General features: G+C 45.5%; 2 protein-coding genes across 2 annotated transcripts; one reads left to right on the plus strand and one right to left on the minus strand.

Annotated features, from left to right (window-relative positions):
* Positions 1-8770: 8770 nt before the first annotated feature.
* Positions 8771-10330, plus strand: CCR75_006916 (uncharacterized protein; the record flags this gene model as incomplete). Its single annotated transcript, XM_067964981.1, has 1 exon — positions 8771-10330. The coding sequence occupies one exon, from the start codon at positions 8771-8773 to the stop codon at positions 10328-10330; it is 1560 nt and encodes a 519-aa protein (XP_067821902.1).
* Positions 10331-10744: 414 nt separating this feature from the next.
* Positions 10745-12712, minus strand: CCR75_006915 (uncharacterized protein; the record flags this gene model as incomplete). The annotated part of the gene is made up of 1 exon (XM_067964980.1): positions 10745-12712. The coding sequence occupies one exon, from the start codon at positions 12710-12712 to the stop codon at positions 10745-10747; it is 1968 nt and encodes a 655-aa protein (XP_067821903.1).
* Positions 12713-13678: the final 966 nt, after the last annotated feature.

Below are 13678 nucleotides of genomic sequence, written 5' to 3' on the forward strand. Positions count from 1 at the left end.
ATACATTAATACAGTTTAACTTTTTTCTTTATACTAAAGCCTTAGTATCGATGTAACGGGGTGTATCGTTACATAAAATTAGCACTTAAAGGTTGTTAATTAATATATAATCTAAAGGCAGATAATAATTGGAGAATATTAATATACATAGTAATATTCGGAAAGCTAATTCGTTGGTAGATATAGGCCAATATATCTACTTGCTCCGCGGTCCAGTCAGCACTGGACGCGCGCAAAGAGAGAGACAGACAAGACTTCATTACATGTTCTGTGTTAGTAAATAATTAAGTACGTTTGAAATAGATAGAAAAAAGAGCTTAATTATATTTAATACAGTTTGGGTTTTAACCTCTTCAAAGCAAGTGTTTTAGAAAGATTCGTCTTCTGCATGTACTAGTGCACGTGAAGTGACGTGAGGCACCACTCGGACTGAAGCAGTGCGAAGTGGACTTGTACTGAAGCTGTGCAAGTCGGCAGTGCCCCGTTGCAATCAACCTCTGGAAACTAAGATTTCTTAGCTGTTGTAACCTTCTCTGCACGTCAGTGTACGTGAAGAAATTGAGGCACCCCACCTTCACTGCTGCCAGTGTAGGTTGGCTAGTACTGTGTCAGTGCTTGCGAAAGGTGCCCCGTTACACCTGGTTGCACTCGAGTGCAGCTCGCAAGTGTCCACATATTTTTTTACATCTGACCGACCCTGGTCCGCAAGACAATGGACAAAAAAGTCATCAAAATATGTATGTGCAAAATGAAAAACAGTTGCGTCACTATACGATCAATAGTAGTCAGGGTATTGGAATGCCCTACGGCATTAATAGTCATTCCCAGAGCATGCCACTTATAGTACCGACCGCTGTAAGCAAGGTTCAGCGTACCATAATTTTCTACATATGAAAAAGTGAATCGTAATCCAAAAATGCATTTAATGTGCTAAATTGTTGTCGTGGCCAATAATGCAAAATTATACGTGGAATCTGTGGGTGGAAGATTGGTGGCCGTTAAAAGAATTAGAACTTTCGCTTGCTGATGCGCCTAAAGATGTGCTCGAAAGCCGCCTACAGTGAAAAAATAGCCACTGGCGAGAAGATATCTTATACCAATCGATAACCTCGATGTAAATTTACAATCACTTTTCAAATTGCATGGACGGACAGACTAATATGGGCTTTATCTTTAACCGTTTTAACCTGGAAAAGCAAGTGACGTTCTATATGTCTTACCACAACAACAGAATCAAGCATTGCATCCAATTCGTTTTAATCTGGCATATCTTCGTGTCGGGTCTCATGCTTATTGCGCACACGCACACGCTAGTCGAGACACCAGCATGTTTCGCTACTCATTTGTCATTGCTATCTTATATTTGCTGGACATTTACGCTGGCTCCCTGGGTGCCACCCTTGTCTCCGTCTGCTTCATATTTGCCAACTAATTTGTCGTCGAGGGTGCCAGTAGCATCGAGGTACCTTTATGCCTGTGGCGCTAGTAATCCATGTTATTGCCTAAATTTACAATTCATCGGCCATGGTGTATTCGAGCACCGTAAATCAGCACTTCTTGGGAGCCTTGTGTTCCCTTTGGGCTATCGTCCATGTAAAACAACAGAACGTACCAACTAGTGGACACACAAAAAGAGGCAAAAGGGAGAGTGTTATTAATTTCATTATTCTACTTGCTACAAATCGTCACGAATCAGGAAATGAAACCCGTACAGACTTCGACGTAAATACGATAACTAAAAATAGTACTCGTACCACTTTATTGGTTCATCAATTTGAAGCTTGCCTATCAACACTATTCCTCTTCGAAACTATTCATGACAAAACACTTGATCCTTGCTTACCGTCGCCTTAGATCGATTTACTATAAACCGATCACTTGGCGCAATTTATCAAGTCTTGGTACAGCCAACGCCTTTGTAAGTATGTCCGCAGGCATATTCAAAGTCTCTCGATATTCGGGTTTACAATTCCACGCTTAAAAAAATCACCGAAAAACTTAATGCGAACATCAATATGTTTGGCCTTGGCTGATGCTCTCTCGCCATTAAGCTGCTTAAAAAGCGGCTTGATTAACCACTCTCAAAGGCATCGGTTCTTCAAATTTTACATTCAATGCTTGCGACATTTCGCGTATGCGCAAAAGTTCTCGAGCCATAATTGGAGCAGCTGTAAACTCAGCTTCCATGGTAGAGAGCAGAACACCACCCTGTTTCTTCCACATCCAGCTCAATGGTATAATGTCGATCGTAATTAAATCGCCCGTGACTGACTTTCTATCACCTTTGTTGACAGCAAAATCCGCGTCGCTGTATCCAACCACTTGCAAAGCATTCGAGTCATTTTTTCTACCAACCATAGAAAGACACATATATTTTGTGGCGAAAAGGTACCTGGCAATCTTCTTCTTCAGTTTCCGGTTACCCATTTGAATCTATAATCATTAAAACAAAATAGAAATATTATTGTTATTATAGTTGTAACTATAAGTTCTGTTATTTTTGATTTAGATTTTTTTGCCAGATATTTGACCATTTATGCCACGTATTTGACCATATTTGCCAATTTGACTATTTCGGTCGTGGCTTTGTGCACTGCAAAAGAAATGTCCGGTCTCGCGCAACGTAAAATCCATAGCAAACGTTCAACAAATGACTGAAATTTTTCACAGTCACCACTCCGTTCCCTCCAGTAGCCGGTAAGAAATCGAGCTTCGATTCATCAGATTTATTCCAGGTTGGTCGATGGGTGTATGTAAACCATGCGTCATTTCAAGATCGTGCTCACGTAGCATGTCCACAATTCCGAGTTCCTAATCAAATGTGTATCCATAATCTTCATTGTTTTGTATGCGCATGCACAAAAACTTACGAGCACATCCGAGATCTTCACAGATAGAGAAGTTAGGTCATCAAACAAAATTTACACCTCATTGTAATCCGTTCCAGTTACCAAAAGGTCATTCAAGTAAATACCAACAATTATAACGTGATTACTTGTCCATGACGCGATCGACAGGTTCAGTTTGACCATCGGTCTGCAGATGGTCCGCAGTGGACATATCCAATCTGGTGCCAAGCACTCGGAAAATTAATTTTCAGAATTTACCTGTGCAACGGGGGTACCAATCGGAGACAATTGCCACTGGCAAACCGTGTTTGTCGAAAAACACGCGATCAATAAACAGCCTTGCTGTACCTCACTACCAATGGAATCCGGCACGGCCGCTAAGTGAGCCATTTTGCTCAATTAGTCATTAAAGACCACGATGCCAGAGTTACCGGCTAGAACTTTCGGTAGACCGATAACAAAATCCATACTAATGGACTCCCAACAACCTATGGGGACGAGAAGGCTCGCCAATGGCGCAACAGCATGCGCCGAGGGTTTAACCCGTTGGCAAGTTTCGCGTGTGCGAACATATGTGCTGACCCACCAATAAATCTGGCTTACAGAGCCGCAGGTCTTTTCTCTACCGAGATGACCACCAAGGACAGTATCGTGTGCCTCACAGGGATTCGGTACTTCAAATCCTCATAATGAGAAACAACGACACGTAGATGTCTGTGCAATAAAGCAACAGGTCGTTATCGATAGAAAATCGATGTAATTTAGCATGCAAACGTGCCGGCAATTTAATATCTGAATCAGAGTTCTTTAGAGCTTGTAGCAGAGCTACACACTGATCATTCTTGGCGTAAGCCGAACGGATTAATTCAGGAATAGGCGACATGATAGTCGTTAAATGAGAGAGCTCATAATTCGGCCTGCGTGATAACGCATCGGTTAAAGCATTCTACTTGCCGGGCTTATACTACACCTCGAAATAGATTTATCGAAACAAAATAGCCATCGGGCCATTCTCTGTGAGAGATGGGGCGACTTAGTCGCCGTGCGTAATGACGCGCGATCCATATATCTCAAACGGCTTAAAGCCAAGCAGATGAACTCTGAATTTGACGAGAGCATACTTCATAGCAAGTAATTAGTTTTAATAAATTGGGTAGTTCTTTTCCGCAGCTTTAAGCTGTCTAGACTCGAACGCAATAACATGTTCACACCCATCAAATCTGTTTGTAACAGAGCACTGCCGATGGCAAAACACCGATGCGTCACAGACGACACTGAAAGGCCAATTTGGATCTGGCAAGGCCAGGATCGGGGCATGGATAAGACTATCCTTAGCCGCTCGAAAAACATAATGCTTGGTGCTAGTCCAGCACCACTCTGTATCCTTTTTAAGGAGATTAGATAATGGCTTAGCCATATCAGCGTAATTACCGCTATATTTGTGTTAATAATTGGCGAAACCCAACTTACGCAAATCCTTTTGGTCTTTAGAAACCAACCAATTTACTATGATTTTTACCTTAGCGGAATACGCTCTATGGCCTCGCTTTCCAATGAAGCATCCTAAAAGGAATTTCTTCTGCGCCAAAATGCATTTAGATGCATTGGCATACAATAAATTTGTGCGCATACACTCGAGCACTGCTTGGAAATGGTCTAAATGGTTTTCCATATCCGACCGACCCAGCTCCACACGGCAATGGACAAAAATGTCATCGAAATAAGTCTGTGCGTAACCTCGATGAGGGCGAAACAGTTGCGTCACTAGACGATTCAATGTTGCCGAGGCGTTCGAAAGCCCTTGTGGCATAACCAACCACTCACATAACATACCGCTTGGGGTGCTTACCGCTGTAAGCGAGATATTGCTAGCTCGCATGAGCAGTTGGTAGTAACCATCGACTAAGTCCAGTGCACTGTACATTGTACATCCCACCATATTGTTCTTATGAACATCCTTTCTAGGAATGGGGGGTTGTGCTCGTATAGTGAAAGCGTTAAGCTTATTATAAGCATGTACAATGCGCCATTTACCATTTGGCTTCTTGACACAAAATATCGGTGTCGAGTGAGGAGATTTGCTCTCTCGTACCGTTCCAGCCTCGGGCTTAGCACGGAAGAAATCGTCAATGACGTCACACTGCTCCCTTGGTAAAGGCCATTGTCTTGTGACACAGTATTTGGTTCCCGGAACCAAGTCAATTTCATGACGAACACCTCTTCCCGGAGGTAAAACAGATGGTGGATTATTACATACCACATCTTGGAATTCCTTTTTTAAGGAATAAAAAGGATACGTAGGATCTTTAAGGATCGATGACCCATATCGCGCACTAAGTGCAGCTTTTGTGTCATCCAGGAAAGCTTCGTCTAGAAGTGACGATGAGTTTAACTCAATTGTTGGTCGAATGAGCACCATCTCAGATAAGTCGCCAGCCTTAAAGGTTTTCGGTCGCAATCATCAATAGACATTTCGTCTAGCTCTAAAGAGCATGTAACGAAGGGATTGCCGCAAGGCTAACTTCTCCCTCAATGTTACCGGTTACACCATTTACAAGTGTGTGTAATTGCTCACTCGTATCACTTTGTGAGGGTATAAACGCTTCGCGTCTCCCCTGTCTAAGAGTGGAGACAATACGCCTCTTAGAGGCCGGGACATTCACGTCCCAAAAACTTTCCAGGCTGTATTGGTTCTATACCAGAGCTGGTGTCTAACTCGCCATCCGACAAGGAGTTAGGAAACTCAACTTCCGTATACAGCAACCGTTTACGTTCCACTTCACGTGCATTAGAAGGTTTTGACCCAAAATGCCCTGGCGAACCGCCAAAAGTGTCACTATTGACACTCAGTATGGTGCCACCTCGGCCGACCACACTCGGTGGACTTACACGTGCCACTCCACGTATCTCAGGGATATTGAACCCTTGAGGTCCTGGCGAACTGCCAACAGGGTCACTACTGACACTCGGTATGACGCCACCTCGGCCGACCATACTCGGTGAACTTAGACGCGCCACTCCACGTATCTCAGGGATATTCCACCCTTGATGAGTCGGCCATAGGCCTACAATGCTTTCAGCATTCAGTAAATCGTTACTACAACGAGTGTCACTCAACGGAGTACGTGCCGTTCCACTTCTTTCTGCTGAATCGGGCTCAGAATTAATGATTTTACATTGGAGTTTATCAACTCAGACATGCCAATGTCTAAAACACTGACAGACTCATTCAATGATCCGCGCCAATAGCGCTTTTGTTGCCTAGCAAAGGTGGATTCATGACTCTCCAAAACTTTGCGAGGAACATTGCGCGTTGCGCCTGAGGTATTAGACCTCCAATCGTCCATGGCTCACTGCGTTCAAGCCAGGCCATACCAAGGATGGGATCATATCTCGAATCCAAATCAAGGACGAGACAGCGTTCCATACTGTCAAAGTCCAGAAACTTTATACCTAAGTTCAATGGAACTTTAGGAACAGGGACACAAGTCCCAGTCGCTAAGCGAACAGTGATTGTATCACCTTCATGCGCTTTAAGCGCCTCAACTTATTGTTGACTTTTTTTCAAGGGAAAGACGTCGAGCAATATTGCAAGAAGATCCTGAGTCAATTAAAATTAACGACGGCTTATTAAAGCCCTTTACAGTCGCCTGTGCGACTAACAAGCCAGGCTATTACTCTCGCCCCGTGTCATTAAGCACCGAGCTAATTGGGGCTAGGTTCTGTTTATTCTTACCTCCTAGAGGTTAAACAGAACCTAGGTCTTCCTCAGTAGGGCGCCCCACACCTACTGGGCACCGGCGTTTTCCCGCACCGCTCTTTCGAGCTTTACGCGAATTTCGTAGGGGCAGGCTGGACGTAAATGTTTCGTGCTTCCGCACATATAACATCTACGTATGGTCTTATGCTGTTCCACAGCTTGATAAGCCTTTTCTCTTTTCCCAACGAGGCTTAGATCCATAGGCTCCGGTCTATTAGACGATACCGATGTGCTCGAAGAGCTTGTACGGTAAGCAAGCGTGCTAACACGAGCGGACTTAAAGTCGAACTCAGCGCGTAGAACTATGGCAACCGCCTCTTCGAAAGTAGTAGGATAAAATCGGGATCATTCCGTCCGGGCAACGCACTCATTGAGACCCTCCATAAAGACTGTTACGACAACTGCTTTTTGCAACGGGTCTTGATGCATAGATGCAATGAGAGTTCTCAACTCCTGGACATAGTCCCCTAGGTTTCGTTTACCCTGCCGAGCCGCTAGGAGCCGTGCTCGCATGCGAGGCCTGATCAGGTGGTGCAAACATGCTGGTCATTTGCTGTTTCAGCGAATCCAATGAGGGAAAAGCGTCGTTTATGGAGGTGCTGCACGATAGTGCCCACTCTATGGCTCTACCTCCAAGTTTAGAAATGGCCATAGCCACCTTTTACCATTCTGTTATGAACAAGGCGGAACCAATGGACATTTCCATCTGCTTAATCCAAAAAAGGAGATATTCTCCCTCTTTTCCCTCGAATGTCTTCACGTTTACAGCTAGAAGGCTCGCCCTCGGCTCTAAGTAAGGTACAGAGATGTACCGGGTTGGCAAAGATGCCACTAAGTGGTCCTGTATCTGACCGATCAGGGAGGCTTCGTATCGCATTAAGGCTTCAAGTCTTTCATGCAGGACCTCTGATCCCTGGGAGATAATAAATTCCACGTGTGCAAGCCCAAATAAAGTTTTGAGCCTGTCATAAGCGGCGCGTTGCGCTTCTAAAGTTCTGGAACCTCTTCCATTTTCGCGAGGGTTTAGTCTTGTAAAGACTCAGGCGTAGATTGACTACAAGTGCTACCATATGTAGCGGAGCTACCTCGCTCTTAAAGTCAGAGGAAGATTTTCAGACTCAGAGAGTCACTTAGTTCTATTGAACAAATGGGCTAAGCACTATAGGGAGTCGTACAAGATACTAAACCTTAAGGAATTCTAGTTCAAGGGATTCAGGGGCTCGTAAAACCAAGTGGCAACTAGTGCCCAAGAGGATATACCTGAGAAAGGCTTCTATCTCTTACAGATCAATGCGCAAGCCTTGGGAGGGCACTTGACGCTTTAAGATCAAAAGGGAATTGCACTTTATTTAATTATGTAATCAAAACCCTTACCCTCGCTAATGTAAAATATATTTCGGCCGCCAGATTTATATCTGGCGGCGACCATATTTGTAACCCAAAATAAATGGGATTTGAGTAGTTAACTACTTTGGAATAGGATAAAGGGTATTTTACCCATAAAGTAAATGTACCACAACAACGGTTCTCCAACCGATGTGTGTCCCATTACAGTGTTAAAAATTTCATTATTCCTAGCTTGCTACAAATCATCACGGCAGGAGAAATCAGGAAATAAAACACTACAGTCGTTCGTCGTAAATACGATAACCAGAAATAGTACTCGTACCAATTTGTTGGTTCATCACTTTGAAGCTTGCTTTTCAACAGAAGCAAGTTCATATCAATGTCTAAAACTATTATAATTCGAAGACAGGGTTCTAATATGCAAGCCAATCGCCCGTGGTAATTGCTGCTATCTCAGTGCACTCTTTTTTTGTCGTTTAACGTTTGTCTACCGTTGGTGGTCAACATTAAATAATTTTGTGTGCATCACGCATGAAAATCAATCGAGTCAGCATAGATTATCTCATATATACATCCACACAAAGTCGATAAATAGCCCATTGGTCGCCGTTCGTGTGGTTCACAATCTATCATTGGGACCACCTTCAAAACAAGAGCTAAAAATCGGGATCAGGGTGCTTGAACCTGTCGTTATGTTGGTCGTTTGTTCCCGATTAGCACAAGCGCACGCCAACTATGTGACTTATTTGTCGCCACTTCGCCACGAAGCAGAGGCGTCGCCACTCTATAGCAGTTGTTTTACAAAAGACTCGTAATGGGCGGATCTGTGGTGTCGTCTTCGTTGTGGCTGGCGCTACCCACGGCTACAGTAGCAGCTGTGCTTGTGTATTTGCTCCTCCCAGATGAGCGCCAGCGCGCCATCCGTGGTCTCCCGTCCCCCGCGTCAACGTTGCCCGTGTTCGGCAATACGCTCGATATCATGCGTCTTGAACTACCGCGACTACACGACTGGATCGCGGAGCAATGCAAAGTATTCGGAGGACGCACATGGCGTCTGGAGGTGCTAGGTGCCCCACCACTCGTAGTTGTCAGTAGCGTCGAGTGCTTCGAAGACGTGCTGAAGACGCAGTTTGAAGTATTTGACAAGGGCGAGCGCATGAACACTATTTTTCGCGACGTTATTGGCGGCGGTATCACAGCTGTAGACGGGAACCAGTGGCGCACTCAACGTAAAATACTCAGTCGGCTAATGACCACGCGGGCCTTCCGCGAGTCCGTTTTCCAATGTGTCCACGACTACACGCTCATTCTCGGCCGCTTTCTAAGCGCGTCAGCAAAAAATGGTGTCCCCATCGATTTTGCTGACCTGATGCACCGCTTCTCGTTTGATGTGTTTACTAACATTGCTTTTGGCCTGCAAGCCAATTCTGTGGAAGGCAAGAATCATACGCAGTGCATAGAGGCGATTGGCACGATTACCCGCAATATCGAAGTGAGATTATCCTCTCCGGATTGGCTCTGGAAGTGCAAGCGAGCCTTAAAACTTGGCTCTGAGAAGGAATTGGCCGAAAATGTGGCCATTTTAGACAAAACCGTATTTACATTGATCAATAAAAACATAGAACGAAATGTGCAGGCGACACCTGGATGTGCGCCTCAGGACGTCGTGTCGCTCTTCTTAAATGCCCAGGCAGATGAAACGAGTCATGTCGATGCCCAGTTGCTGAGAGATATTGCGGTTGTCGTTCTACTGGCTGGCATGGACACGACGGCATGGTCGCTCTCGTGGCTCATTGTGATGCTTAATCGTAACCCACGGGTGGAATTACAATTAAGACACGAACTGCGGCAGAAGCTGCCACGATTATTCAGTGATACCGACTACGTGCCTTCGATGGTCGAAACGGAGGGCCTTGTGTATCTGGAAGCCGTACTGCGCGAGAACATGAGGCTTAACCCCGTCGTACCTCTTAACGCGAAAGAGGCGAATCGGGACACGACGCTTGTGGATGGCACGTTTTTGAAAAAGGGTACACGCGTCTACATTCCGTCCTATACGTTGGGTCGCATGAAAAGTGTGTGGGGCCGAGATGCGTCGAGGTTTAAGCCAGAGCGATGGCTTATGCAGGACACGCTGACGGGCGAGCTGACTCTCCGTCCCGTGTCAGCCTTTCAGTTTGTATCGTTTCACGCTGGGCCCCGCACGTGTTTGGGCTTCCGCTTTGCAATGCTCGAGATGAAAATCGTCGCGGCGTACATGCTGAGTAAATACCACTTTATCACCAAGGAGAATCCCAAGAGCTATACGTACGACATGGCCTCTTTGCTTCGAATCAAAGGCCCATTAATCGTCAAAGTGCAGCGCGTTAGCTAAGCTGTTTTCGTTTGCTAGTCGTACATTCATTTCATTTGCCATTTGTACTAGAAGTATTCTTTAGCTGAGTCGTAAACGAAAAACAAAAACCTTTTTTTGTCGGGATATATTATAAACATGTCTTCCACCTTAAATATTCCTTACTCCGATTAATACCAGGACATCAAGTGCGAAAAACCTTAATTTTCGACCTTGAGAAAACAAGATTTTCAAAATTATCGTCGCATACGCCATTTGGAGGAAATTAGCGATTCGGACCATCACCACGATCAAAACTATAACAACTTCTCCAGCTGAGCCAAATCGACAGCGCGCCACAAGCTCGCGTGATACAGCTATCGTTGGCTACTCGTAGTATAATTGGTTGTCTTCTTATATAAAAATTAGTTGTCTTCCCCACAGAAACGTAGAGGTTTAATAGATGGCACGCAAGAGACGACTACCGTTGCAAATGGACGTGGCGGCAATAAAGAACGTAAATCCATTCTCTTGTTGATTGAGAAAGCGCAATGCAGTAAGCTCAGCAATGGTCACGCCACCGATGTAATACACGAGTACATGAATGCGCTTTCCACTAATGTTGGGGTCCACCGTGGCTTCAACTGCCACACTAATTTGGCTACTTGCGTGTTTTCCACTTCCGCTCCCCCGTCGTAGCAATGACGACGTCGAGTCCTTGGGAAGCATTTTATATTTCATGCCAAGGGAATCTTGCAGTAGCCGGATACTCATGGGCGCATAGCCCGTGTATGGAAACATAAAGTGAATGTCCACAGGATGTCGTGTTTCCTCATCGTCCAATGCGCCACGCATCAGAACAAGCTGTTTGCGTTTTTTGGGGAAATCAAAGCGATTGTCTAATGAGAGTAAATCCATTTTCTCGAGTTGCGCGAGAAGTGGCAATATCCGATGTCCATACGTATGGCAAAGCTGCTGGCGATACCACGCAAGTTGATCAGGTTTTAATCCGCCCCGTACCAGCGAACAGAGGCATAGCAATTTAAGAACATCGTACAGATTCAAAGGTGGTTCCCGTAAGATAGCTTCCTCTAGAAACTGGTCCACGTCCTTCGCTGCAGCCGACGAGACCTTGGGTCCAGCACTCATAATCGTCATCTCTGTCTCGACACACCCACGAAGCGCAAATTGCGTGCTCAGCTCCCGCACACGCTGTACTAGTTGCAAATGATGGGCCAGTGATCGCTTCTTCTTGATCAAATGAGGCGCTTTGGCGAGCAAAGCTTTCACTTTTTGAAACTCTGCTTGACTGTCTGGTGTGACTCCACTCATTGATTCCAACGAGCTGCCACGCACTTGACTTGCCAAGTCTTTTGCAACAGTCACGAGTTGATCGGACACGAGATTGAAATTCACGTCTCGAACCTCGTCAAATAACACATCGAGGTAGTTTAGCACTACTTTCTGTGTCGAGGTCGCCCCTTCTAACTCGGTGCGTAAGATCTCACGACCGTCTTCTTCACCCACAGCAGCAGCTTCCTCTTCCTTCTCGTATGTAACGACGCCGTGATTGACTCCAACGAGCGCATCCAATAGTCCTTCATACGTCATTGGCGTCAATAGCATTGATAAAGGGTCTTCCATGCGATCAATTACGACAAGTTTATCCATTGTACAAGACCTCGCTACTGCGATTTCGTCTCGAGCATTTGTTTGACAGGACTGGAGTCTCTGTGCTTGTCGATGAGCAAGCTCAAGCATCGTTTTAACTCGCTCGGCAAAAAATCCGTGACTTGTCACGTCCACAATCAACTTTCCCGTGTGTGTTTCGATTGCTAGAATGCTCTTGACCACGCTTGTTAGCGCGCGGCTGTCGCCTTTTACATACAAGTCACTAAAGACGCTGTCAAGGCACAGCGCTGCAACACCGCGGTCGATTGGGATTAAACTAAGCGCTAGATTGGCCTGATGAATGAATCCTGCAACGCCCTGCCGTTCCATCTCAAGCGATACGTCGGACGTGGCCACAGGGAGCCACAGGATCGCACAGCGACGGCTGGCCACAAATTCCAGCGGGCGCAACGCGTCTGCCAAGTGCTTGGCCACTGTCGGCAACGGTGGCGCTACAATGGCCACGTTTTGTCTCTGATCGGGATGCATATGACTGCTTATGCTCAACTGTCGTTGCAATTGGACCGTGTCACCTGTTTGAAGCTGAACGCTTAGCAAACGAGAGATTCCGAGCTTGTCGTAGAAGTCGCTTCCTCCTGAGCCGTAGGCCAAGAGCTCAAATATCGCAAAGTGCGATGCGTCTACTGCAAGAATTGCTTTAGTCTGACTTAAAGCGGTTCGCCCTAATGCCTCTTCAATCGACCGGGCAAAGGCCGCGCGGGCGTCTGCTAAGAGCGCAGACTCGAGCTCCATCAAGAAGAGGGACTTTTATCGTTACATGTTTAAGAAATCAAACGATTTATTTCGAAAAGGTAAAGAAATATTATCTAATTCTCTCCGCCAAAAATCGGTATTTTATTTGGTGCGGTATTTTGTTCTACTTCACCGGTATCATCCAACGTGAAGTGACGTGAGGCACCACTCGCACTGAAGCAGTACAAGTCGGCAGTGCCCCGTTACAGAGGAGGAGTGTTGAACGGCAAGCTTCAAGGTGACGAACCAACAATCGGTATGAGTATCATATTTGGTCATCATGTTTACGTCAAACGAATGTGGTGAATTTTCTCCTGATTTTCCCTGCCGTGTAGATTTGTAGCGAGCTACAAAACTAATAGCACTCTCTCTCTTTTACGTTTCATATAAGCATTGAACGCGAGTGGAGCTGGTCTAGGTTGACGAGGTTTGTGAGTTTTGTTCTAGATCATTTCAACGGTACACTAGTACGTGCAGAGGGAGACTCTCTTTAATACGCTAGCATTAAAGAGAGTTAAAAGTAAACTGTATTTAATATAATTAATAGAAAAGTACCAAAATACCCCTGACAAATGCAGAAAAGACGGAAATACCCCTGTACTTTTATAAATGACCAAAAAATGACCCTGGCTATAGCCTATATATATAATATATACACGGAAAACCGTTCCGCACAGCATAATCACATCACTTTACCTCACCGCCGCGCCCCTACCTCGCTTCTTCTCCGCCCCAATTATGGCGGAACACCAGCTTACCGTTGGAATGGAGTTTGCAAATGGGAAAAGCTGCCGCGAAGCAGTCAAAGCGACTACCATCGCTGAACGGTTCGAGCTGGGGTGATTAAAAGTGACAAACGACGCTTCGCAGTGGCTTGCATGCAAGAAGGCTGCTCCTGGAGGCTGCACGCTGCAAAACTTGCCGACGCACCAACGTTCACCATCAGGACTCTGCGAGACGAACACT

Source organism: Bremia lactucae, linkage group LG2 (assembly GCF_004359215.1).
Source record: "Bremia lactucae strain SF5 linkage group LG2, whole genome shotgun sequence".
NCBI classification, from domain to species: domain Eukaryota; phylum Oomycota; class Peronosporomycetes; order Peronosporales; family Peronosporaceae; genus Bremia; species Bremia lactucae.